The sequence below is a fragment of the Enoplosus armatus genome, chromosome 20 (assembly GCF_043641665.1).
Source record: "Enoplosus armatus isolate fEnoArm2 chromosome 20, fEnoArm2.hap1, whole genome shotgun sequence".
Classification (NCBI taxonomy): Eukaryota; Metazoa; Chordata; class Actinopteri; order Centrarchiformes; family Enoplosidae; genus Enoplosus; species Enoplosus armatus.
This window is the reverse complement of record NC_092199.1, coordinates 18,947,577-18,975,299: the sequence shown is the minus strand read 5'-3', so window position 1 is coordinate 18,975,299 and position 27,723 is coordinate 18,947,577. Positions and strand designations below refer to the sequence as shown.

The following is a 27,723-nucleotide window of genomic DNA, read 5'->3' as shown; positions in this document are numbered from 1 at the left end:
CAACCACAAAACAATTGTTTCTGTTCAGGAATGCAAGTAAATAACTGTAATTTGGTGGCTTTTTTGTGAAACAGTAAATTTGAGAATTCATGGATAACAACAATAATTCTGTTTTAGCATTAAAGATATCATTTGGATTAAAGAGCTTGGCTTGCACATACTGGTGGATTAACCATTACAGAAACATCAAATATTTTGGTCATCAGCAATACTGTTCATTTAGGGCAGCGGGTGCAAACGGCCTTACACTGGGTGGTGGTCTAATACATTTGTTAAGCACTGTATGTAGCAGCAATATTACTGTCATTGACTTAAAGGAGTGTTTCTCATTCATCTCCCAGCCTGGACAGCGACCTTCCAGTTACGTCCATGACCTTGTCACAATGAAATATTGTATAAAACCACAATGCAGATTTCATTCTCTGCTCCCAGGTCATGTATACAAAAACATTTATTGCACATAAAACTATTCAAATGCAGTCAAGTTCCCATTGAGAGTATCATGCTGGCCAGCAGAAGAGGCTCAGAGAGAGAGAGATCAATGAAAGAAACACAAAAACAGGTTGTTGTTGTTTTTTTTTAACAATTTATTACTTTACATTGATAAAGTCTTTAGTTCTGCGACAAAATTCAATAGCGGTAATTTAATGCATTATACATCCTTCATCATATAGCTTTCAACGACAAAGATGTGTTCAACCAGGTTAAGCGAAAATTCACACACACACACACACACACACACACACACACACTTCCTACGGTATATCTGGTATGATATGGCATATCATTTAACATACATTAAAATTACACATGTAAGTTTACAGTGACACTCTTTTCCTGCCCATCAACACTGCTGTAAAAATGCATACTGAGTTTGATTTTCTACTGAGAGGCTAAATCTGATTGGACAGTCAGGGTGAGGCATCACAAACGGCCTTGTGGTAGTGTGTAAAAGTCCATGTAGAGAGAGCTACTAATATCGAGGTGAGACGATTATTTTTACGACGGCATTTAAAAGGCTGCATCCATGGCTGTTGTCTGGAATAACCCAGATTTCTGTCACTTTTCAACATAGCATTTTGTCAGTAATATTTGCACAGTATAACTAGAATGGAGTCTCCAACAGCGGTCACTCTTGTTCTCTCTAACGTCAGTGGCGGCTGAGATCTCAAGATTTCTGTTCAGGTAAGCTGGCCCGGCTCTGTGTATTTGCTGGGAATGCCCACACTCCCAGGCCAAGTTCCAACACAAGCTAAACAAACTAAAAAACCTGTTTTGAATTTTTGAATTTTGTTTCAATTAAAAACACATTTTTTTTGGAGAGTACCTAAATATTAGGACATAAATTGTCAACTTAATATGAGTCAGATTTGTGACCACTGAGTCGTGGCCATTTAAATGTATGCTGTGCCACCGACATTTGGTTGCAATTGTCCAATGCGTTCAAGGGTTATGACCATTTATGGTGAGTAATCCATGCCAACGAGAAATAGGCCAATAGCCAGTTTTAGAGTAACATTATAGCCTAAAACAAAAGCATATACATGTGGGGAGATTTACGAATGGATGAAAAGAGTGTGTGTGGAGGAAAACCTGTTAATTCATTTCGTTTTTTCCTTTCGGCTAAACAATCAAGTGACGAAATGACAGGATCCGAGTGCATGTTTGTGCTTGACCAGACCCATCGGTGTTACCGCAGATCCAACTGAGCCTTGTAGCCTCACATCCGCCTGACCTTTGTGCCGCTATGTTCACAGAAACGTACAGCGAGCGACGCTTTACTTACACGACGGTGGTAATCAACCCAGGGTTCCCTAATCTAGCCGTGAGCGTGTTCACATAAAAAGGGGGAACTGATGGCAGCATCTGACAGTCGCAAACATGGACACGTCTACTGGCAAACATTGGAAAACATCTGATCATTAATTCAGTATTACCATGTCTCTTTTTTTTTTACCATTAATGCTATCAGCCCATATTTGTTTGGCTGTGCAGTAAATAGATACACCAGTTCTTCTTCTTCTGTTGTATTTATGACTGATAGCTGCCCAAGGTATGTTTGCTACCCCCAGTGGTCAATGCATGTGTACTTTACAGAACTCTGGGACATGTATTTTTTTTTCACTTCAGAATCAAAACAAGCAGTCTTCATCGCGTCACATCTCACTGGGTATGTGGTCTGTTTATGGAGATTGCAGTCAGAGGGGAATAAGTTAACATTTTTATTGCTCCTTGAACACTGTAGGCTTATTGTCTTGAGTTTAGCGTTAATGTTATTTTATAAATGTAGGCGTATAGGCTGCACAGACATTATGTTGGTATTCCAGCTGATGCACACTGTATGCTGTCATACTGTATGTATGATTCCAGGTGCCCAGTGGCCGTAGAGACAACAACGTACGGCAACAGGCAGACGGAGCAGGCAAAACTGATCAAACTGGGGAAAAAAAATGAATAAATGAAACAAGATGTCCAGAGAAGGCTGAGCTGCACATACATGCATTCACATTTGTACTGTCCCTTCAGTTTTTCTCCTACGTGCTCATACTTTTTTGTCTATGACTCATTGCTGGTGCCCAAAGTCGGGAAAACAAGCATTCCAAGTCTGCTGAGTCAAATCTTCATGCCAAGCTTGGCTTTCTGTGGAAAGGACACATCGCAGAGGTTAAGTACATTGCGCCTGCCTATCATCTTACTGTAAGCAGTTCTAAGCCACACAAACAAAGAGCAGGGACTTGACAGAAAGTCGGTAGCACTCAAAACTCATGTTAATTTTTCAATCACACAACAGAAGTTAGCTTTAGGTTTGCGGCCTTCAATAGTGGCAGTTTAATGAGTGGTTTCCTTCCCTTTGGATTACCTATGCGTGGGAATTAATGTTTCACCTGCTTTTGCGCTTTCATAATTTTACGGCCACATTCTAAAAGCTGCTCTTTAAGTTTGTCAGGAGTGGTTATAATGCTGAGCCATACCGGAACTGAATTAGTGCTCGTTTAAGAGTAAAGGTCGTAAAGATGGACAACTTACGATGCCAGAGGCATGTTTGGGTTTGACGCTGTAGGAAGCCTTCTCCTTGGCCTGACGGAAACACTCCTCTGCTGCTTTTAACCTGCAGAACGCACAATGTTAATACAGTTAATATCAGTAAACCAACTCAATGAACCACTTTTACTAACTTAAGCAGCAAAGCTTAATGTCATGGTGGTGATCCATTTGGCTGGTCTTCATGTTTTAACGTAGCTTATTTAAAGTAGAAAGTAATATGTCTAAGATATTTACAGCAGTTGTCTAGAGCGGCATACGTTACCTCTCCTTGAGAATGGCTTTGTTCTCCTTCTTCCACTGGTCCTTGAAGTCAGAGGAGAACTCGTGCCAGATGCAGAAGACAGTGTTGGGTGAAACCTCCTTCTCTCCTGCCTTGGCCTTCACTGAAAAGAACACTGTGAGCTCCAGGAACCTGATTGGACACAACACACAAGTTGATCATGAGTACAGAAAAATTATGACACTGGAGCCAAAAAGCAGACATTTCGGTGATTGCACACTTTGAACAACTGTGATGACCAGAAGACCTACAGGCATGATGTTCATTGACCTATAGATTATGGGAAAACATGGGTGTAATGATGTCCCGACGACACCTGAAAGTACCTTTTGAGGCTAGAATTTGAGTTTACACTTGCAAGCATATTTACATGAGCCCAAATATTCTAATCTAGTGTCGGGGTGGAACTGAACGGGGCCAAGCAAGTAGCAACAACCACAGCTTATTGTGGTAGCTTGGGATACCTGTCAATCAAAACCAATATGGTTCAACTACTTTCTGCCAATAAAAGAAGTGAAATTAATTCACCCCTTACAGAAGTGTATATATACCAAGAAATGGATGTGAACAGCTGACGTGCTTAAGTCATGCGTTGTGGCAGGTCCAGACCTGCTCTATATGAAAAGTCTGTTTGTCAAGAAGTCCAGTATCCGTCTCACTGAGGAAAGATGTAGGGTGAAATAGGATGTGAGCTTCTCGGCCATGATGTGAGGTTGTATGGTATTAAAAGCTGAGGAGAAGTCGACCAATAGGAGGCCAGTTTTCCCTTGGCTGTAGAGGAGGTTAAGTAAGGTGAGTGTAGAACTCAGCCTTAATATGGTATGCACTCTGCCAGGTGAGCTCCCGGGGCGCCCCTTTTTTTTTTTGCCCTCCCTATTGGCCTAAACTTTAATGTTTTTCTGAAAGTACTATGAAGTGGATGGAGTCCTATTTGACAATGCAAAGGCAATGCACACGGATTGGAACAAAACTCTCCTCACAAACTGACTGCTCCTTAGGTGTGCCCCAGGGATCCATCCTGGGCCTCTTACTCTTTAGCTTGTAACTTAATGACCTTCCTACTGTATGCCCTGATGTAAGGACTCAAATGTATGCAGATGACACCATAATTTATGTGCATGCCAAGACGAAAGAGCAGATGGCACATACATTAACGGCAGCAATGTCTAGTATTTCTGATTTCTGAAAATGACCCTCAATCTTGCTCCTCCCCCACTGACAGAGTTTGCTTCACTATGCTTAGATAACATCAGGCAAACAAGAGCATCTTCTAGAGGCGACTGTGTAGTACAGCACAAGTCTATTGAATTTGGCCGGCCAGCTTTTTCCATGAGAGCTGAACACTTTTGGAACACAATATCCACTATCAGACAATGCTCCACCTCTAGTTTTAAAACACAATTGAAATCATGGCTGTAACACAGCCAATCATGTGACCATTAAACATAAAGTACCAAACATAGAGTATTCCATTTCATTTTTTTATGAGGTTCTGTTTTAAATGTAAAGTGTTTTATTCTCGGTACCCCCGTCTGAATTAAAACATCTGATGCCATAATTCTTCTTTGACTTTACCTGCCCAGGGACTGCTGATGAAATTTAGCTATCGAGATAACTGTGGGACAGTCAATGTCCATTGTCCCTGTTAAATAAATGAATTATAACAAAAAAACAGTACAGTGTCATGATCAGCTGATAAATGATCTCACTTATATAGCGCTTTTCAACCTTCACGGTTCTCAAAGCACTTTACAGCTAAGCCTGGGGAAAGCTCTAAGGGCGTTCGGGATGGTGCCATTACATAAATCCAATGTTTTGCTTCGCCGTGTGGGGCAGTCAACATACTGATGGAAGTTGAGAGACTTGTGCACTTATTAAAATCCCCCCAGGATGAAACGGGTTGCATCCAGAGAACATGATTGGAGACTGTGAACCATGTGACGGATACTGTCTTCTGATTCATCAACGGCCGCTCTAGGGTGGATATGGGCCACTGATATAAAAATCTGCGGGTGCTCCCTCCGTAGATAGAACACACGCAGTCAACAATGATACTTTTCAGGTCAAAGTACAAAGATACAATAACATTCTAAGCCTCTTGTTTTATCTTATATATATTGTGATTCTTCATTCACTCATATTCAATTTATTGTTTACATTTTACTGTAGGTGTGTGATATTTGCCCCTCTGACCATCAGAGGCCTTGTCCTATGGTGGAACACGTGGAATGTGTGGAACATATCTGTGAATGCAAATCCCTGATATATAGAAGCATGTGTGTGTGTGTCCACATCTGTCCTGAAGTATGTAGACAGTTGAAATAAAACAGACAATGGAGGTTGTTCTTACAGTTTGTGAGTGCTGCTGAGTTGAGCTTCCAGCGTCTCCAGTTCGCTTTTTGCTAAGAAAGGATGAAGAATACAAGAGGTCAATACAAAATGATGAAACATGAGAAAGTACTCGGGTTTGTTGTTAGCAACTGCCACCCAACTGTCCGTCCCATAGACTTCGCATTAATTTGAGGTCAAACACAGCTTTTGTAGAATCGACAATAACAATACATAAGTGCATTTAATCATGCGGATACAACCCCAAAGATTGTAAGAATCATACATCAACATCAAGGTTTTCTTTGCATATATTTCATTTAAAATTGACACTAAGCAAAACCCTTGATTATGTTCAATTCCAGCATTGTTTAATGTTGAATGCAAATGTTTTTAAAGTATGGCAACTACAGTGTGGCTAAAAGAGAGAGATGGTGGTTGTGGCACATATACTGTGGTTAAGATATGTTTGAGGTTACCCTGTTTTCCACCACTCATAGCGTAATGGAACAATGTTTTTACAAGTGGGCTCCCACTTGGTTTGTATCGTGCATGCACACGACAACATACGCTCACACGCGATACACATTCCTGCAGCTAGTTTTAAACTATTCCACTGATCAACAACGCACCAAAAAAAAAAACATAGCAATGCATCAACAAAGACAAGAAAGTAAGTAAATTGCTAGGTGCAGATTTGTCTAATATGAAAGCAATTCCCAGGGCTGTTCTGTCATTTACCTTGTGCCAGGAAGTCCTCCATCTTGTCTTTAAAAGGCTGAAGGTTATCCTCATCGGAAACCTTGCACACCTTTTCCACTTCTGACGTACACGCTGATAAAAACAATGGAGACAGAAATTACAATGAAGCCAAGAGCACATTTCCTGTGAAATACGAGTAAACAGATATTACAGCTATGTTTAATATGTTGTTTATTATGCCTTTATGCTGTACATAAACAAGCTTTTAGGCATTTTTTTGCCTTTTGTTAGACAGCAACAGCTTAAGTGAGCCAGGAAAAGTGGGAGAGAGAGAGGGCTGCTGCAGTAAGGACTCTACCAGGTGAGCTTGCAGAGGTCAAGGTCAAGGTGGTAGCAGCTGCGTCTTTGTATTGGAGATTAAGGTATTGCAATTTAACCAGTCCTCTTCTGTGTTTGGCTCATATCTCTGAGGCCAAACATTGCATCTTGCTGAAGGTAACATGTACTTGTCAGTGATGTACTAGAGGGGAAGAGGTATTTGACCTGGTCTTCTGAAAGTGACTCTGAATTAGATTATTTCCGCACTCAAAAGTAATCAAGGGTATTTGTTGAATTTACAGGAATTCTTGTGATTGCAAGAATCATAAAAGGTGTGTGTGTGTGTGTGTGTGTGTGTGTGTGTGTGTGTGTGTGTGTGTGTGTGTTACCTCTCAGGTCCTTCCTGAGTCGATTCAGGTCTTTCTGAAAGTCTTCAAACTTCATCTGTGAAGCCTGGAACAGGTCGTGAGGCTCAGGGAGAGGGTACACACATGTCTCTCTACCAGCATCCTGATGATGGACAGACACACACACACACACATATTAACATTATGACATAAACAATGAGGATATTTAATCATAAATGTACTGATACTGTTTTATGACCACACACACACACATCAGCAGTTTCTAATAGGATCTACATATGAGAGGAGGACTACAAACAGGGACAAAATAAGCAACGGACAAAGGTAAGAGTCTAAAAAGAGTTCCAGCGTGGGTGTATTACCTCATCGAAGTGTCTGAGGTAGTATGCAACGATGTAAGACAGAAGACTTTTCATGCTGTCCTGCATGTGGAGAAAGAGAAAAAGAGGTGAATTGAATAATAATCTTTTTGAAATGGCAAACCTCTACACGTACAGCATACGTTGACATATAAAAGTCAGCTGTAAGAACACCCTTACGATCATGAGCACTGTCTTATCCTACTGTTAGTAAAGTACAATGCTGAATTAGCAGATACTGAAACCCCCCCGAATAAGTCTGTTTTAACTGTATTTACTTTTTGTGTGCTCTACTTTATTGTACTCTTTTTATTTACTTTTACTGGATTGTGGTTTACCCTATTATTCAATATTATTTAATGTAATCATTTGACAGATCTGAGCTAAAAAAGAAAAACACATTCTATTAACACCTTTAAGCCGCATAAAGCACACAGTGGGGACGGATGACAATATTTTGTGTTGAATAAAATGAGTCCATAACACTGTGCAGAAATGGCTATATACTGGATGCATCCATGAATATGTGGTCAAGCAATACTGCAAACTACAAATAAGACAAAGGTTACATAGATATGTCATGTTAACGCGCCATTTTACAAATATAATCAGCACAAAGATCCGTGCAAGGCTGTAATCCTCCAGGCCCCGGGGTCCCTATTTACTCACGCTGCTCTTGACATCTTTGAGTTTGGGCAGGATATCGAGGGTGAAGCCATCAGCTTGGCCTCTGGTACGATTACCACCATTCATGAAGTTACCAAAGGCCAGAACCAGACCTAGAACCTGCTTTACTGTCTCGCTGTACTGCAACGCCTGCGGGGGAAATTGAGGCGTGTGTGTGTGTGTGACTCAGAAAACACAAAAACACACAGACTGACACAAAGTATTGACAAATATGCTACACATTTGAGAGATCATTTCCATAAGGAGCAGGCAAAGTGTCATTGGAAACATTCACACCAAATGGCGAGAAACTATTGTTCATTTAAACATATATATATATATATATATGTATATATACATTGAATATTTCACTGTTGTTAGCCTAGCTTACTAGACTGGAAGCAGAGGGAAACAGCTAGCGTGGCTATGTCCAGAGTTCAAAAATGCACCTAGCAAAACACACATTCATTTGCTGTATTGTTTGTTAAATGTGTGCACAAGCAGAAATAAAAAAAAGTTTGCCAGAGTCCCGTTGTCACACTGAGGTTGCCAGGTTCAAGCCTCAAACCAAAACCTGTGCCAACATGTTAATTAGTGAGTTATAGTTAGGTTTTGAACTTTAGACAGATACAAGCTAGCTGGAACTAGCTCTGTAATTATGCAAATATGTATTAACGCTCAGACCTCGTGTCTGTGTGTTAGGTGTGGATATAGAACGATCTTCTCACTCAACCAAATACATGTATTTCCCACAATGTCAACCCACATCTCTGAATTCTTTCGTTTTTAAAGACCTATTGTGCTCATTTCCAGCTCTATGTTTTCACTCTGCCACACCACTGGAGTAGCTACGCATGATTCACAGTTCAAAAAAAGTCCTTATTCATTTTACACTGGCCCTTCATGCTGCCCCTCAGTTCACCCTCTGTCTGAAACAAGCCTTTAATTATCCCGTTAATTATCGGCCAGCTCGAGCTTAGCTTGACAAATAGCGATACGGGGCACATTGGAAATATAGCGCTCATAACAGTCCGAAGCCCGCACTTTTGGCTCACAGGGATTACTTTCACATACATTTACCTCATTGTTTGGCAACTTTGGCAACGTTTAATATGAATGTCCGACATTGCGACGTTATTTAAAATAGAGGAAAAGCATAATAGGTCCTCTTTAAAGTGATTTCTTTTAAAGGTTTCTTCATGTTTCAGATTCTAAGTTAAAAGGTACTATATGGAACAATTTACATGTATTAGTCACTTTTTATCGCCAATGTGTGAACGGATTGTAACGTCATTTTAAAAAAAAACACTCCCTGACTTTCTCGGTTGCCTATAGCAACCTGTGGACTGACTTCTACGTAAGGGATGAATTTCCTGTGAAAAGACAGAGGGTTTTGGTAAGTTTTAGTTTGTTTCTGTCACGTTTGAATGAAGTGTGTTTTACAATGAGTGAACAAGGCTAATTAAGCTAGTCTTAGAGGAAGAGAGAAACTTGAATTCATGCAAGGTATGCGGTTGAAAGTAGGTGTAAGAATATTTCATTTGACATGTTGTGACTTTATCTTTTAGACTTTGGAACTTAGCAAATTCGCCGCTCACACATCTCCCAGCTAAAACCATCGGGGGGGGGGGGTTCACTGGCTCGCCACCCACACACCTGCTGGAATGTATCGGCAATAGTTGTTGGGCTGACTGTGGCGGGCTGGAAAAAGTTAACACATCCCCAACCCTCGTGTATAACTAACAATTGACAATGGTCCAAAATATAGAAACATAACAAATAGTAACGCTATTCTAAATATGATTGTAAATCAGTCTGGTGTATGTCACTTCACTGTTTTGGCCGATGCCCAGATTACTTGCTCACACCAACAGACTGTGGGCGTGAGCAACAGGACGCTGGTTGCCATTCACTTAGCAATAATAACAACTTTCTGAAAACTCCAAGAACCTTTAAAGTCATCCTTAATTGATCCTTCTCTGCATTTAACCCATCCTAAGTGTTAGGAGCAGTGGAGAGGTGTACAGTGCCCTCTCAGTGGCTTGAGTCCTAGCGTAATCAATTCTCTCTTCTCATCTTAGACCACCAACCAAGTCAAGTTAAGTGAATTTTATTTATATAGCCCAATATCACAAATCACACTTTGCCTGAGGGGGAAGTTTCTTTCTTATGACAGATGATTAGCCTTGTAATCCCAACAGCTCTGCCTGCACGATCTGCAGTGTTTTTATTTTCCTCAGCGTGGAGAGTTCGACTCACCTTGCATATCCTCTGCAATGTGTCCAGTTTCCTCATTATGGACGACATGCACTCAGAGAAGCTGGACTGGAAGAGGATGCAGAAGACTCTGCCAGAGAAGTTTGGGATCAGGGAGAGCTGGTGGAGAAACCTGCAACGCAAGAGAAAACACCGGCGTCTTTGGATTCACCATTGTGTCTGCTAATCAGTGTTTAAGCATCAGAGGTGTGCCACCAACTCACTGCTCAGGTTTGTCCAGAGGTTTGGCATTCTCCTTGTCTTTTGAGGACTTGATGTGCTTTTCAATCTTGTCCAGCTCCTCCTGTTGTGCCCTCTGAGGGAGAGACACAAGACACTGACTTCACCTGTGTCCACATTCATACAATTCATCAAAACGGTATGAAGTACACGCCGGGGATTTTCAAAGTCTGACACTGTGGGCCCTTCCTCAGACTGAACTGAGACTGCAAACCCACTGAATGCAGGGTTTGCTTGTGGTTCCTAGGGTCTCCAAAAGCAGATCGGGAGCCCAGAGCCTTCAGCTATCAAGCTCCTCTCCTGTGGAATCAGCTCCCAGTTTGGGTCCAGGAGGCAGACACACTATCTAAAGCTGTTATTGCTATTATTAGTCATATTTCAGTTATTATTACAGCTGTAACTACTGTTATTAGTCATATTTCCACTATTATTATAGTTGCTATGGCTATTACTGGTGCTGCTGTACGTCTCTGCCTGTCTATCTGTCGGTGTGTCTCTCTCTCTCTCTCTCTCCCTCCAACCCAACCGGTCAAAGCAGATGACCCCCCCCCCCCCCCCCCCCCACCTAGAGTCTGGTTCTGCTCGAGGTTTCTGCCTCTTAAGAGGAGGTTTTTCCTTGCCACTGTCTCCAAAGGTCTTGCTCATGGTGGGAACTGTTGGGTCTCTGTAATAACATTATTAAAGAGTCCGGTCTAGACCTGCTCTATTTGTAAAGTATCATGAATGAAATTGAATTGAACTGAATTGAATTAAGTATATACAAAGTCAGCACGGACAACAGAAGTAGTCAGTTAGTTACCACCAGCCTAAAGGAAAGGGCTGGTACAAAGTACCTCTGAAAACTGTAAAACAAACACTCAAATGTCCAGATGTCCTTTACAACAACAGTGTACACAACCACAGACCTGGAGTCAAAGCTGGATTACCAACAGGGCAAAACAGATCATTTGGGCATTGGGGCTAATGTGGTCCCAGTCCCAGACGGGCCCCCGAAGCCCCTCTGATTGATTCTGATTCTATTATAGTCAGAAAAGCAAGAAAAAAAAAACTGACTGTGGAGAGTGTGTGTTGCTCACATTTTCATACAGGGCCTGCAGGGTCTCCAGGTCGACTACCGTGTTGTCCAAGTTCAGGATGGCTTAGAGACAGAAAGAGGGAAAGGTCACAACAATGGTCACTCCATTCAGTAATAATGATCTTCTTTAATCATACACACTATGATGAAGGGAAATGGAAAGTGGGGGGGGGGGGAGGGGAGCTGCAGGAAAATGAAGAAGATGGAGATTTAGAGGGAGAAAGCAGGAAAACATGAAATAATGTACAAACAGAAAGAACACCGTATACAGAGAAAACAGACGGCTATGTGATGATTCATTACATAACCGGGGCAATTTCTTTCTCACTTAAAAAACAAAGGGAAGAAGGTATTTGACTATACTGACTCCATGCTAAAATGTTGTGATTACATGCAAAACTACATATCAGAAAAGGCATAAAACGATACACTGGAATGAGCTTTCTCGTCCTTTTATCCAAGTCATTTTCTCCTTTGGCAAGAAAATAACTGTGCGTGAATATCGAGCAATGACAAATAGCAGCTAACAGACGTGAACTCACCATGCTGGATGTCCTTCATGTCGAGGTGCAGGGAGGACATGAGGATTCCTACTGCCTGAGAACGCTTGTTGTTTAGAAGCTTTACAACCTACAATTTTTAAACACATATTAAAGTCCACATTATTGATCCATTGTATATGGAACAAATATACCCAAACATCTGCCAAAGGAATCATCCTCTGGGGACCATGAATATCCAAATTAAATTTAATGGCAATCTAAATAGTTGTTCATCATATGTTTTCAAATGTATAATTCTATACGTTGCACATGAAAACACTGCACAGTGCACAATGTCTTTGTATTTTGACATTCAGGATTATGGGCATTCTTTATACAGCATTATACTATATGTATGATATGGGTTTTATATATCATCATTAATAGAATTCAGTGATTGAGAGCCTTTGATCGACATTCCTAGAAAACATAGTAAACCGTATCAATTCAAATCCATGATTGGTTGCTGTTGTTGACCATAGAATTGTACAATGCTACCTGTGCGTGTATGTAAAGCACACTTAAACACACAGACCTGTTTGGCCTTGGACTTGGTGATTGTGTCAGAGAGCGGCTGCTTCTTCTCCTTCACGGCTGTTTTGGAGAACAACTCTACAAACTCCTCAAAGTTCACGTCAGGCTCCTCAATATTTTCCCACACCAACGAAGAAGAGACCTCCCTGAGGAACACAAAGGAGCACTTACAGATGGTTCCATTATAACCAGTCATGCATTCTTTTACTTCACTGATTTATACAAACATTTGTTCTTTCTGAATTTGTTCAGCGTTATTCGAGTTACACCACTCTGGAAAATCTTTAACTCTGTTCTTTAAAGACTGAACAAATCACACATTGTTTACATCGCTGCTCAACATTTCCTCCACTACGTAGAATAGATCATGTTTGGGCTCAAAATGCAAGTCAAACAGCATCTCCTTGAGGCTATTTGGGCTACATCATCTTTACTTTTTGGTGTGCAGCTGGATCCTGGTCCAGTAGAGGGGCTTCATGGGTCTGGGCGGCTCCACCACGGCCTTCCTGGGTGGTTTCTCCTGGGTCAGACCAAGAGCGTACAGCCCCAATGGCAGAGGAGGAGGCAGGGACCCCAAACCCCCTGGAAGAGCTGGGGGAACAGAGATGGATCCTGGTGGAGGAGGTGGAGGAGGAGGCCCACAGCCTGGAGGTGGTGGTGGAGGAGGTGGGCCTCCTACTCCTGGTAATGGAGGAGGAGGTGGAGCAATGCCACCAGGGAGAGGAGGAGGGAGTGGGGGTGGATTAAGGCCACCAGGGAGAGGAGGAGGTGGGGGTGGAGCAAGGCCACCAGGGAGAGGAGGAGGTGGGGGTGGAGCAAGGCCACCTGGAAATGGAGGTGGGGGGGGAGGTGGTGGTGGAGGTGGAGCAATGCCACCAGGAAATGGAGGAGGAGGTGGAGGTGGAGGTGGAGGAACTGCTGAACCAGGAGGTAATGGAGGTGGAGGCGGAGGAGCTGGCATTGAGCCTCCTGGTAATGGTGGAGGGGTAGGGGGTGCCACAGTCTGTCCTGGTAAAGGAGGAGGTACCGCTCCTGCTGGAAGGGGTGGTGGAGGTGGCTGCAGCTGGCATGAACACTTGAAGCCGTCCTGCCTGGGCGGAGGCTGCAGGAGGCCATTCACTCCACCCGGCTCACTACAAGGCACTTTGAACTTAAAGCTGTCGTCCATGGGCGAGGTCTGCACTGACTTGGCCTCCAGGCAGCCCAGAGTGGGAGCTGCTTCAGTCTGCAGGTGAGCGTCGCACAGGACCCTCAGCAGGCTCCCCTCTCCTCCACACTCCCTGTCTGCGGTGGAAGCGGCGGGTTTCACAATCTCCGTGTCCAGCAGAGGGGGCTGTCGCTCCAGCTCAGCAATCTTAGTCCTGAGGTCCTCTATGGTTTGCTCTAGCTGTTGGATGACGTTGACGTGTTTTTCCTTCAGTTTCGCTGAAGGAAGGATAAATTCCTCCTGCAAATAAGAGACAACGTGAGCTCTCTATATAGTAAAACATGTTGTATTAGTATCAGCAAATGAAGAATCACTTCCTTGTCACTGTCCTCTGATCCCACGGGACCAAACAAAGCCACTGAGAATGAATACGTAGGCTATAGAAACATATCTGTAATGAATCTGAAATGGGACTGCAACAATGGAACCACAATAGGGGGCTCTTTTTGCCTAAATTCAAGCCTGTCAGGATTCAACAGATACAGAATCCTACACGTGTGTGCATCGGCGTTTTGTTGCAAAAAAATGTTTTACTGCCAATCAAATCACAGCTGAAATATAGAATTGTGTAGAGATGCGATTACACTTTCGTACCAAGCTACGTCACAGCCGGGTGTGGTCACAAGTACGACAGCCAGTTGTGATGTTGGGTCATATTGTACGAGCTTTCGAACAACACTGCACAGAATGAACTGTCATGTCAAAATCCTTTCAGCATCAGGCTTTAAGAACAGACGATTAGAGGTGACTGACCTCTTGGCTCTCCCTCCGTTGTTGCCTCAACCCCAAGACGGCTGCGTGGTTTTCTGAACAAACGGACACAATACAGCAGGTCAGCACGATACAGCACAACAGACGCACTTTTCAGAAGGCTCCTGTAGGTAACTGTGAACGTGTGGATGAAGTCACATATTACACAGCTTGATCAAACTATGAACAGTATACACCTCAGTTAGCTCTGGCATCACTATGGGATTGATTGATGGCCATTTGACTGAGTACCAGTATCAGCCAGTACACCAAGGTCAGCAACAGCAAGATTTTCAGAGTGGTGTTATGCTACTGTTATGTTCCTGCAATGTTATGTATATTTGAAAACCCTCCATAAAGTGGACAGCGTAGTTGAATGCATGCTACACATGTTAGATACAAAAACACATATACAGAAATGATCACTCACCTTGATTGTCCTCTAAAAATACCAAAGCATGAAGGCGGAGAAAAGCCCATTCAGATGAAGATAGGAAAAATAGAAAAAAAAAGGGGGAAAAGAAACAAACACAAAGGTCAGCGTCCCTTCATAAAACTGAATGGAGATCAGTGAGTTTTAAACACTTTAAACACCCCTTTTTAGAGAGGCAACAATGTCAGAGTCGTAAAACAAGTTGTAAATCCCAGACACAGAGTAAAATACCAAAAATCTTACATGTGACATGAACTACATACATTTATGTTGTGGGAAATGTTTTCTATAGTATGTTCTATTATAGCTTTGAGTTTGAAAAGAGTACTGTATCTGCCATTTATTACAGGAAATATTCATAAAACAGTTTTGTGTGATTTATGACTTAACTAATGACTTATTCAAGGAATTCCAAGGGAGGGTGGAAAAACAGACTTTCTGAAATATGATTGCTGCAAAACCATGTGTTCCCGGAATGATTTCGTAACTGCTATGTTATTATATGTGCTGAATCACGATCGCATGGCCATAGTGATTTTGAGAGTAAGTGAATTTTGCAACTTAAATGAAATCCACTAGATCTATGACTCAGTTGTCTTAGTAATTTAAGCGTCAAATAATAAATCCCCTTTAGAGAAGTTGATGCCCTAGCGTTACCTTAGGGTCACTTTTTGTTTCGATAGTTAATTGTACATGTACTCTTCATTAATCCATTTACTCAGTTATTAGACATTTAGCTATAAATAAATGTCCTCATTTAACAGCAAGAAGGCGTCTGCGCGTTTTTCTTTGAAGCAAAAGACAGAAGTAAATGTATCAAAAAGAGAATTCCAATTCCTGCTGATAAGACGGCTCAATTTAATGATTAATTTGGTTTATTTGTACACTGTTGTTTGTCTCGAAATAGTTACAGCACATAACTTAATAACATGTTGATTAGTGAGCTTTGGAGGTGAAGAAAGGTACCAGGACACAACTTTTAAAGTCATAAATCTCAGCATAAACAAGAACTATAAATTGGAAAGACTATACGTACAGAGCATGTGTAAGTGTCGTCCTTACCTGCCTCTGCGGATTTGAGACCAGCCCTGTTGTCCCCTCCTGGCCTGGTTGGAGGCCAGGGGCCCTTGAGCTGCCCTGGTAGTTTTCCCTCAAGAGGATCCAGGGAGTGAGATGGCTGGTTAACTGCAGCCCATGTATACAGCTGGTCATGCTGGGGAAACAAAACTCTTTTAAAATTGTTTTACTTTTCATGCCAGTTGCAAATTGCAAATGGTAAATGGTCTTCATTTATATAGCGCTCTTCAACCTTAACAGTTCCCAAAGTTACAGATCAGAATCAGAATCAGAAACTATTTATTGCCAAGTAACAGACATTACAAGGAATTTGCCGTGGTCTGATGGTGCTACATTGTTTTTTAACATGTAACATATAATCTGACAGACAACAAGCATGTAAAGATATAAAAAGGTAAAAGAATAACATAAGATAAATAGCAAACAGTGCAGTGACCAAAATAAAGTGTCCAGATAAAGTGTCCAGTAGGAGGTGTGTGCGTTAATGTAACGCAGGGGGGGGCAGGGGCGGTGTAGGTTAATATAACGTATAACTTGTGTTTGTGTTGGGCGGGGGTCAGTGCAAGACTTTGGCCGTGTTCGTCAGGTTGACTGCAGAGGGGAAGAAACTGTTTTTGTGGCGGGAGGTTTTGGTCCTGATGGACCGCAGCCTCCTGCCAGAGGGGAGGGGGTCGAACAGATGGTGTCCGGGGTGGGAGGGGTCGGCAGCGATCTTCCCTGCTCTCCTCAGGGTCCTGGAGGAGTACAGGTCCTGAAGAGATGGGAGGTTGCAGCCGATCACCCTCTCTGCAGAGCGGATGATACGCTGCAGTCTGCACCTGTCCTTGGTGGAGGCAGCAGCGTACCAGACGGTGATGGAGGAGGTGAGGATGGACTCTATGATGGTGTAGAAGTGAACCAGCATTGTTTGTGGCAGGTTAAACTTCCTCAGCTGCCTCAGGAAGTACATCCTCTGTTGGGCTTTCTTGATGAGGTAGCTGATGTTCAGCTCCCACCGGAGGTCCTGGCTGATGATGGAGCCCAGGAAACGGAAGGACTCCACAGTGTCCACTGGAGAGTCACACAGGGTGACGGGGGCTAAAATCCACAACCATCTCCACTGTCTTTGAAGCGTTAAGCTCCAGGTTGTTGCTGTTGCACCAGGTCACCAGGTGGTCAATCTCCCACCTGTAGGCAGACTCATCCTCTCCAGAGATGAGTCCGATGAGGGTGGTGTCGTCCGCGAACTTCAGGAGCTTGACGGACTGGTGACTGGAGGTGCAGCTGTTGGTGTACAGGGAGAAGAGTAGAGGAGAAAGAACGCAGCCTTGAGGGGAGCCGGTGCTGATCGTCCGCGAGTCTGAGACGTGTTTCCCCAGCTTCACGTGCTGCTTCCTGTCAGACAGGAAATCTGTGATCCACCTGCAGGTGGGGTCAGGCACGTTGAGCTGGGAGAGCTTGTCCTGAAGAAGAGCCGGGACGATCGTGTTGAAGGCAGAGCTGAAGTCCACGAACAGGATCCTGACGTAGGATCCCGCGGAGTCCAGGTGCTGGAGGATGAAGTGTAGGGCCAAGTTGACGGCGGCGTCTACAGACCTGTTGGCTCTGTAGGCGAACTGCAGGGGGTCCAGCAGAGAGTCTGTGATGGACCAGGCGTTCAAATGATTTCATGACCACAGAGGTCAGGGCGACGGGTCTGTAGTCATTTAATCCTGTGGGCCCTGGTTTTTTGGGGACGGGGATGATGGTGGAGGCCTTGAAGCAGGCTGGCACGTGGCATGTCTCCAGTGAGGTGTTGAAGATGTCCGTGAACACCGGAGACAGCTGATCGGCGCAGCGCTTCAGGCAGGATGGGGAGATGGAGTCTGGTCCAGCAGCTTTCCGGGGGGTTTTGTCTCTTGAAGAGTTTGTTCACATCTCTTTCAAGGACAGACAGAGGTGTCGATGCTGGAGGAGGGGGGGGCGCTGTGGGGGGCAGCTGTGGTGGTAGGAGGTGTGAGAGTTCAGGTGTGAGAGTTCAGATCAGGTCACACTCACCCATTCACTCACACATTCACACACCGGTGGCGACCCAGCTGCCATGCGAGGTGCTGGTCTCATTGGGAGCAAGTTAGGGTTAGGGTTAGTTACCCCCACCCTGCTCTACCCTGCTCTACCTCCCGTGCGACAGTGCTAACCACTGTGCCACCATGCCACCACTGACTTACTCCAATCAACTCTGTAACCAAGATAGTAAAAAACAGGATTAGGGCCAGAGATGGTGCTGATGCTTTCGGTAGAATCAGAATTCATATCGACTTCCGGATGTTTCAAAATAATTATAAATGCACATTCATTTACACTTAATGTGCATTCAAAGTCTTACATGTATGGAAACAAAATGTGGACATTGATTTAAAAAATGGTTTGAAAATGTGTAATGCGCAAAAGGGTGGACAAAATTCACAACAAAACTTACAACGAATTCATTGTTCTCCATAAAGAACACATATAAAAACAATTCACAACAAACATAAGCTAACTACAAATTTGGAAAAAGGCGCACAAAGTGTGACTACATACATCAAACTTGGAGGGTGCTGTGGAGGTGATGTGGGCAGTGCTTCCTCCCAGCTGGTCTCTGAAGCAGTCAGTGAAAGGCAGCAGGAGACCCATAGCCAAGATCCTGGAACAGAGCCTTTCAGCATCCTCCGGCTCCTCCTGCTGCTGCTGCTGCAGGAACAGCTTCTCCAGAAGAGTTCGACCTGGACAGCCAGAGATTGAAAACAAGGCTTATGTGATTTGTGTATATGATAACCTGGAACCACAATTACTTAACGAATCGACTGCATTTGATAAAGCAATTTGCTGAAATCCCAGATGCTCTGGATGCATTTTTCTCCGTTCTTCAAGATTTACAATTTGTTGCTTTCCTGTTTGAATGCTGCAAAACTTAGTTCGTGTCAAGATTGAAAACCTTCCTTCATACTCCATCAGTGCCTACAGTGTCTGCCAGCTTTGTTTAGGATACATTGGAGTCAGGATGGGAAATATGGGGGGGGGGGCAGAGACCCCTTGATTGACACTTGAGACCTGAAAGCCTCAACGGCAAAATTGTGGGTCGCTCTGCTACGTTTCATTTGACTAATTTTGTACTTTTCATTTGGACAATGATAGCATACGACAACAAGTCACTGATCAGGATGGGGAGATGGTCAACTCACCACTTTGCAAACTCTGACCAAGACAGGTCTGATTACAGCTGCGGGGGGGCCCTCGAAGGGTGATCACCTTTTTTTTGCAGGCTACTTTTTTACTGACTGCACGCTGTTTTGTTATCAAGTATCACTGAGCTTCTGTTAAAATTTTAAGAGCTTTACTTTTAAAATGCTTTCTAACTCATACAGAATGTAAACATGAGCTGAAGGGCCAAACATCTCCCCTGTGCAGCATAGTAAAGCCCTTATTGTTGGCTAGCTAATATTAACAATGATGTTATCACTAGCATAGCCGCTAGCGCTAAATCTAGCCAGGTTAGCTGACAAATAACCACGAGATGGTTAACAGTTTATGTCCAATAATCGACAAACTTTTGCTTAACTCAATTCACCATCCCAACACCAATATAAACCAGTAGCTTTGATGGTATTGCTGTGGTACACAGTTAGCCAGACACCAGTTAACAGTAAAAAACAAGCTAACTCATAATACTGTACTCTGGCTTATTTCTTACCAGCAGTTGTAGCTGTTGCTTTATTCAATGTACTGTGTTGTAAAGACAATTGCATATCCTGCAAGAGTCAAACATGTTGGAGGGATCAAGTCTTATCACACAACTTCAAGTTTCTTAAAGTTTCAAGATCTTGAATGTGACTGCAAATAAATAAGGAAAAAAAACCTGTCCACCCTGAGAAGGACTTCTTTAAATGAGCTGTGATGTTGGTTGGTAAATGGACTTCACTTATATAGCGCACAGGTCAGGCCTCGATCACCCATTCACATGCACATTCACGCACACCGATGGCGACCGAGCTACCATGCAAAGGTGCCGGCTAGGGCTCAGTGTCGAACCCCAAACCTGCTCCACCACCCATGCGACAGTGCTAACCGATGCACCACCATGCTGCCCACCATTTCTGAAGTGAACTGAAAATGTCTCTTTCTCTCTCCCTCACCTTTCCTTTCACTCCTCGGTGCCATGGTATTCTTATACCCGCTTAATAAAGTGGTAGAGAAACACAGAAAAAAAGTCCCACCGAGTAGATACATTCTCGCAGCATTTGGAAATGCAGTATTAATAGGGGTATTTGATGGTGATTATGACTTTACACTCATTAAAAGACGTTAAAAGCAGACACCTTTGATGACATTTTCGCTTTGGGTAGAGGTTGCTGAATTGGATTTCTTATATTGAAACAACTGCCTAATGTATGTTTCCATTTTTTCTCACGTGTTAGGTGCGCTCCTGTCCAGCGTCTATCCTCTCCTCCTGTCTTTGTCTGTCCAATTCCTTGTGTCCACTATAACTTGATTATGTCTCCTCTGGCTCTCTTCCTGTCCCATCTACAGCTCTGCCTTTTATTTTGGACTTCCTACTTTTCTATCCCTCTAATTCAATCCCACTCTGATCAGATTTTTCCTCGCTGCTGTTGCCAAGTGCTTGCTCATGGTGGGAATTGTTGGGTCTCTGTAAAGAGCATGGTCCTCATTTAGACCTGTCATGAGATTCATTTTGTTATGATTTGGCGCTGAATAAAATTGAATTGAATATATTAAGATGGCTTAGGAAATTGAACTCAGGTTGCTGTCACTGAATTTCACATTCAAGTCATTTGTATTACATTTGCAGGACTTGACAGTGATGATGATCTTTAAAATGACAATAATTGTTGATGATTTGAAAATCGCCACAGCTGCAATTAGACTCTCTACTACTGACCTGGCTGGTGGAGGTTTTAAAATATAAACATCTGAGTAAACAAGGACAAAGTTGAGCGGATAAACACCAACTATGATCCCGACCACATAGACCAGCAAGACATCTCTGCGTCCATCTCAACATCAGATGAAACAGAGGAAAACGTGGATAGATTGAACATCGGCAGCAATCCCAGTCACAAGGACCTGTTCTGCCCAGCATCCTGCTAGCCAATGTACAGGCTAGCACTTTAGTACATACTAAACTGGACATCCTCCGTGGCCGCATCAGTTTCCAATGGGATATCAGGAACTGCAATGTCCTTTGTTTCACCAAAACTTACAGGACAGCGCCATTCAACCAGGTGACTGTTTTTCTGTATACAGATCTGACAGAAATTGGTGCGACAGTAGGAATATTATAATGCTATTCTGTTCCTGCTCTTCCGATATGGAGTTATTTCAATCAAATACAGTGCAAATCCGTGCTTTCTACCAAGGGAATTTACATCGGCCATTGTCACAGCGGTCTACATCCCACCACAGGCGAATATAGACGCTCCCCTGTCAGATCAGATTCAATCAGGCTAACCTTAAGAAGGTTATGTCTGACTTCATCAACACATTGACTGCATCACAAGGGGAGTAAACACTCTCGATCACTGCTACACTCCTTTCAAAAACGGCTACAGATTGGAATCCCTGCCCGCCACACCTATCACCCTTTGACGTCAGGAGGGCCTTCAAATGTGTGAACACCAAGAAAGCGGCAGTACCGGACAATATCAGTGGGCAGGTCCTCGAACTATGAGCTGACCAACTAGCGGCTAGTGTTCACAATAATATTCAACCTGTCCCTGGCTCAGTCTGTCATACCCACCTGCTTCAAGAAGTCCACCATCATTCCTGCGCCCAAGAAAACAAGACCAGCCTGCCTGAATGACTACCACCCAGTGGCACTTACCTCTGTAGTGATGAAATGCTTTGAACGGCTGGTCAAGGATTACATCTGCTCTTCACTACCCAGCACACTGGGTGGTGGTTCCAACCACTCAACGGAAGACGCCATAGCATACATCCTCCTCACCACCCTATCTCACCTAGACAAGAAAAGGAGCTATGTGAGATTGGTGTTCATTGACTACAGTTAAGTGTTTAACACCATAGTTCCCTCCAGACTTGTCACAAAGCTCAAGGACCTGGGATTAAACACCTCACTGTGCAGGTGGATCCTTGACTTCCTGACCGGCAGACCCCAGGTGGTGAGGGTGGGTGGACACACCTCTTCCACCCTTATCCTTAACACCGGAGCAGCCCAGAGTCGCATTTGAGCCCCCTGCTTTTACTCCCTGTACATACACAACTGTGTAGCTGACGACACAGCTACGGTGGACCTGATCACAGATAACAGTGAAAAGGCTTACCTGAAGAAAGACACGCTGGTGTCAGGACAACAACCTACTCCTGAATGTCAGCAAGATAAAGGAGCTGATAGTGGACTTTGAGAAGAGGCAAGTCTCACTGCCTGGTACAGAAACAGCACCGAACAGGACCACAAGGCTGGTTCGTTCAGCTGAACATACAATAGTCGGTGCTCTACCCTGCCTAAAGGATATTTACACCAGGCGCTGCAAGAATAAGGCTAGGAGAATCATTAAGGATCCCAAGGATCTCCTTGCTCCGGTCAAACAGAATGTACCAGATACACCAGCGAGCACCAAGAGGCTCGGGAAGAGCTTCTACCCTCAAGCCACGAGGATCCTAAATTAAGTCACTGCCTAAGACCCTCACCCCTCTCACCCAATGAAACACATATATCACTGTTCTTATTCTTTTTTTAAACTCTTTTTAGTACACAAATTGAAGGAAGTGGTGGGATTACAAATTCACTGTGATTGTACCTTACATAAACTTGATGATTGATTGATTGATTGATTGAATGTGACAGCAGTATGTTAGTGACCAAATGCACGTAAACTGGGGTTTGAGAGTGTTCAGACTATTGCTGGTCATGTGTTCTCCAAATTCCTAGATTGCCCCTCCTTCTGACCCCTCAAAAGACAATATATTTCAACCTAGCAGCCCTGTTTGAAAAGCCCAGAGTTGCATAAATTGTAATCGGTTACCATTCATAAATTCATGATGTGTATGAAACTGACCAAGCCGTTGACCATGCTGTAAATTCTGGTTCTTGAGACAAATGTACAAAAGACAAAGGATATTACTGTGAACTTAAAGAACAGCACAAGCAGACAAAGATCAATGAATAAAGGTTGAGCTCGTCTCCAAATAGAAATACCTTTATGCATTTATTGATGACAAACTACGTGACACAAATACTATAGTAGTGCTGTAGTGTAGTCTACAGTATGCCATCTATTTTTAGAGCATTGACTAGATGCTTTTAATGTGGAACACATAGGTCAAGCCTGCCGTGTATTGATCTTTTATTGAATCCATTTAAATGTTTTCACTGACCTGCAGGTATAGAAACCCTAAATGTTGCTGTAAGCACAAGATTCAGCGACAAGAGAATATACAACTGCTCCACAACTGTTGAGGTGCTGAGTCTCTCTAATTTGTATACATCCTGCCAGAGGCTACTAGTGCTTTGGATGACCAGTGCCATCCTCTGTGTGCTGACTTCAAAGCTGCTCTCCTAAAGATGTATAAATCAGCCTATTAAAAACATACAGTTTGTCCTCAGAGCCACTCATTCGTACTTGTTACATTTAATCTCTTGCTTTCTTCTCGCCCCCCAGGAAACGATGATCATCGACCGAATTGAAACTGAGACCGCTCGGTACTCACCGGTGAAGACGTCCTGAAAGCCGCAGGTAGAGACTTGTCCACAGGAGGATCTTCTGGTAGCACAGATGGGTTGGCTGCCTCCTCCTCTGTAGCCCACCAGGTATTCTCCTGAACCTCCGGAGCCTCCTCCATCCTCCTCTCTGCTCTTCAACCTCCTCTCAAGCTCCTCCGTCCAATCAGCAGAGCGACTAAGAGGCCCAGCGAGGCTTCGAGAGCGCTGCCTACGGGTTTGGTGACCCTCGGCCATCGTCCTGTCAACATTTACATTTCTAGTTCGTTTTACTTTGAAAGCAGATCACTCATACGATTAAATGACATAGGGCACATGACAGTGATAAAATAAAACAAAATGTTGTAGCCTATTCAGTATGAATCTTGTACTTTTAATGCAGACTATAACCCGAAACAGACTATAACGAAGCCTATACAATATAGAGCTTTAGTTACTACTGTAACTCCTGGTTCTATGAGCATAGGCGCAGCCCTCCGAGCTCTGGGCCTCACTGGTTCCTTAACTAGCTGAAGGAAACGCTGTTTTTGGGAGCCGATTGTCCGGTCTCAGTCCAATTTTTATACACAAGGTGAGGCCCCCACAACATGTGGGCATGGACTAAAGTTTTTTCAGTGCTCTACCATTCATATCTCTATAGACATTATGACGTTCTGGACCCTGAATACACCTGCTATATACTCTAATTAGTTCTTTGTTTCTTATTTATGATATTGATAATGAAACTATATTTCTTAGGTTGCACTTCCAAATATTTGTGTGGGGTTTTTTTGTGGGGGGGGGGGGGCATCATGAAGCAATTACACTTTAGGCCCTGAATGCATGTCACAATGATGTTTTGTCTTTGATTAATGGAAGCAAAAGGCTGTCTCAAAGTGGACAAGGAAGGAAAGTAGAAATCTTTAACATGATTGCATGCTTTGGAGGAACGCCTGCGGTATAGATAAATATAGTGTCACGCCTTTTTCAGACATGGAATACGGAACATTGCTGGCTTCACCCATCTGTTAGGATAGAGTGATTTGGCAAATGCATTCTTGATAGAGTTTTTAGATGTTACTTGAATACCTTGGTGTAGGCACTGTCAGTCTTTGAATTTCTTCACACTCTAAAGTGGTGTGCATGGTTTAAGAGTGATACTCAGTATCTGAAGACTTTGGATGGTTGTGGTTCTTTAAAACCACCAAAAACAAAGATACAAGAGCTAGTACTGGATTTAACAGTGTTTGTTCATAAACAATATTTTGTGGGGTTACAGGTGATGTTAGACAAAGCCCTAATCAGGACAACAATAAAGCATATGTTGCTTTTGCTTATTATGTATTACTATGGTACATTTCTGAGTGGCGTATGTTTTCTTATAGTACTGTGTAATACTAGCTCTATCAGTAAAAGAAGACTCCCATGACTTCTACAGGGATCAACAGGTGAGGATAATGACCTCTTTAGCTTTAGCCTCAGTCTTTTTTGCAGCATTACACAGCACCGAGTTAACATATCATGTTTGTAGTCATCAAAATAGTAGTTAATACCCCTTGTCAGGGTTCTGATTTTCAAATCTGCCACTGTTATTGTTGTGAAAATGGAAAGCTTAGTGAGGGATCAATTTCCGGTTCATTATTTCCACAGCTTTGGGCATTATTTCTGCCAGTTGTGATAACTCACTAACGGCTGAGATCTGGGAACATGGCAATATTGCTACATGTTTAGCAGTTTAGCCAGATTATCTAAACAACTTTATTAGCAGGTAAAACCCAAACCGCACTGAAATGTTGTTAATAATCCCTCATTGTGCAGGAAAACCTTGTGCGTACACAGTACAGTGGGTCAGCGTTTAACCAGGAAGTTGCTATGTGAATTGTGCAGGAAGTTTGGATTATAATTTTACCATTTTACCATTTTAGTCTCCCAGGTTTGACTAATCTGGGGGTTTGTTTACAACCTGCCTGATCATCAGACTCCTCGTATTCCTTGCCCTGTCTGACTACTTTTAGGCAAAGCACACATTCCCAGACCTCGTTTACCAATAGGAACGAAGCCCAAAACCACCTTGGCATCACCTGATGACAGTTAAAACCAAATCCAAATGTATGTTAAAAAGCAGACTGCATCATATGTGCGAAGGTAAAACAAGAGCAAAGATTTTAACATAATTAGCTAAATTAACACACAAGTACCTGTGGAGGTGATGGTGGGCTCTGCGTGGGGACAGGGGGCTGTGGGAGGGGGACAGGGCTGGGGAGTGTCCTGGGGAGCTGAGCTGTCTGGTGGTGGTCTTGATGTAGGAGGGGAAGATGGGAGGGTAGGGTTTCACCACAGGGCTAGAGGATGTGGAGGAGTGTGTGGACCTGAGGAGTCGTTTGGCCAATGTGGGGCTCTCCTGGGTAGGCAGTGGGTTGAAGCACATGCTGCTCCTCCTGCACTGCTGGTTGGAGGGGGAGGCACTGGTGCTGGGGGCAGCAGAGTGGTTGGATTCGGATCCAGCGCTCAGGCAGTCCTCAAGGGACTCTGCACTGGTGCCTGAGCCCAACTGACCCTCACCTTCTTCAAACACGGTCCCTGAGCTCAGCCCATTGGTGGGTTCGGGACTTTTGTTGTGGCTGTCCGCGGGTGGAGGACTGAGATCCACGTCCACTCTGGGCTCCCTCTCCTCCCCCTGCCGGGTTTCACCTCCTGCTTCCTCCTCCTCCCCTGGGGCTTTCCCAGCACTGTCAAACGTGAGATCAGGGAAGCTGTTACCACTGGTTGTTATGGCGACCGGGCTGACTGCTGCCCCCCCGGCAGTAGCCATGGCAATGGCTGTGAGAGGGGGCTGCTGCACCCAAGCATGCTGGTCTTTTGTGCCTGTGGCAACACAAAGAGAGGCTTCTCTCTCCCTGTCCCTCTGCTCCTTCCAATGGAGCTCCGGATGCTCCACCTCCTCCTCCTCTTTCTCCTCCCTCCTCTTGTCCACCTCTGTGTATAAGGGGAGGTGTAGCGTTGGCAGCTGGTCCATGTGCTTGACAGAGCCAGACAGAGTTACCGTCTCTAGGAATGACAGGGCATCAGACCCCAGTTCTAATTCTGGGGTCAGGTCAAGCACCTCAGGAGTTAATTTAACTACCCCGTTACTCTGCTTCCTCCTCCCCTCTCCTCCTCCCAGGCTCAGGTCCCTTACTCCCCCTCCCTGTGCTTCGACAACTGAGTTAACCCCCCCATGCTGCTGTTGGTGCTGGAGCCTAATAGCAAGCTGGATGTCTGCTAGCAAATCTTCGTGGTCAGCTGCTGAGTGGAAGCTGTAGATATCTGTGTCCGACCCCGAGCTCCCTCCCTTCTGCCCTCCTCCATCCTCTGTGGGAGATGTTGCCGCCGTCAAGGCTCTCTGCTGCACCTCCTGCCTCTGCTCGCCTCCATTTCCATCCTTTTTCCCCTGCTCCGGCTTCTTTTTCTTCTCGGGGAAAATCTCAGTGTCCGACTGTCCGAGCTCGTCCGCGGACATTTCAGGTGTTTTTGTGCTGTCCAGTTCGTCATGTTGAGACACTAAAACATCCTCCTTTGAGCCTGTTACTGATGAACATGCGTCTCCTTTCCCTTTTAGGTTTCCCTTTCTCTTCCGGATGGAGAAAACAGAGGACTTGGACTCAGATTTGTTTTTCTTCTTCCCTGGTCCTGTGCCATGCGACCCCCCTCCTCCTCCTCCTCCACCACCACTGCCTGCTCCTTTACCTCCATGCTTACCGTGGAGTTTCTTTCCTCCTTTTTTTGTCGCGTCCCCTCCTCCATCCCTCCATCCTTCATCCAGTGAAGGGTAGCTTCCATTACCCGATGCTGCTGCAGCTTTCTTTTGCTTAGCCTCCTGGTTACCCAT

General features: G+C 44.0%; 1 protein-coding gene across 1 annotated transcript; it reads right to left on the bottom strand.

Annotated features, from left to right (window-relative positions):
• Positions 1–1,823: 1,823 nt before the first annotated feature.
• fmn2b (formin 2b) lies at positions 1,824–27,723 on the bottom strand. Its single transcript, XM_070926955.1, has 20 exons — positions 26,054–27,723; positions 23,867–24,117; positions 18,722–18,903; positions 16,166–16,316; positions 15,101–15,112; positions 14,674–14,726; positions 13,148–14,187; positions 12,715–12,859; positions 12,180–12,267; positions 11,639–11,700; positions 10,547–10,638; positions 10,326–10,455; positions 8,070–8,216; positions 7,404–7,463; positions 7,063–7,183; positions 6,395–6,487; positions 5,676–5,727; positions 3,308–3,457; positions 3,028–3,109; positions 1,824–2,640 (listed from the first exon to the last, which is right to left on the bottom strand). The coding sequence occupies exons 1-20, from the start codon at positions 27,721–27,723 to the stop codon at positions 2,614–2,616; spliced, it is 4,608 nt and encodes a 1,535-aa protein (XP_070783056.1). The 3' UTR covers positions 1,824–2,613.

What these genes read in the sequence shown, in the direction of transcription:
- fmn2b (XM_070926955.1), bottom strand. Translation starts at nt 27,723, where the DNA reads ATGGGTAACCAGGAGGCTAAGCAAAAGAAAGCTGCAGCAGCATCGGGT. An exon ending in CAGCACCCTCCAAGTTTGAT is followed by an intron (nt 16,317 to 18,721) that starts GTATGTAGTCAC and finishes TTGTTTCCCCAG; the next exon opens with CATGACCAGCTGTATACATG. An exon ending in TCAAAGATGTCAAGAGCAGC is followed by an intron (nt 7,464 to 8,069) that starts GTGAGTAAATAG and finishes CTCCACATGCAG; the next exon opens with GACAGCATGAAAAGTCTTCT.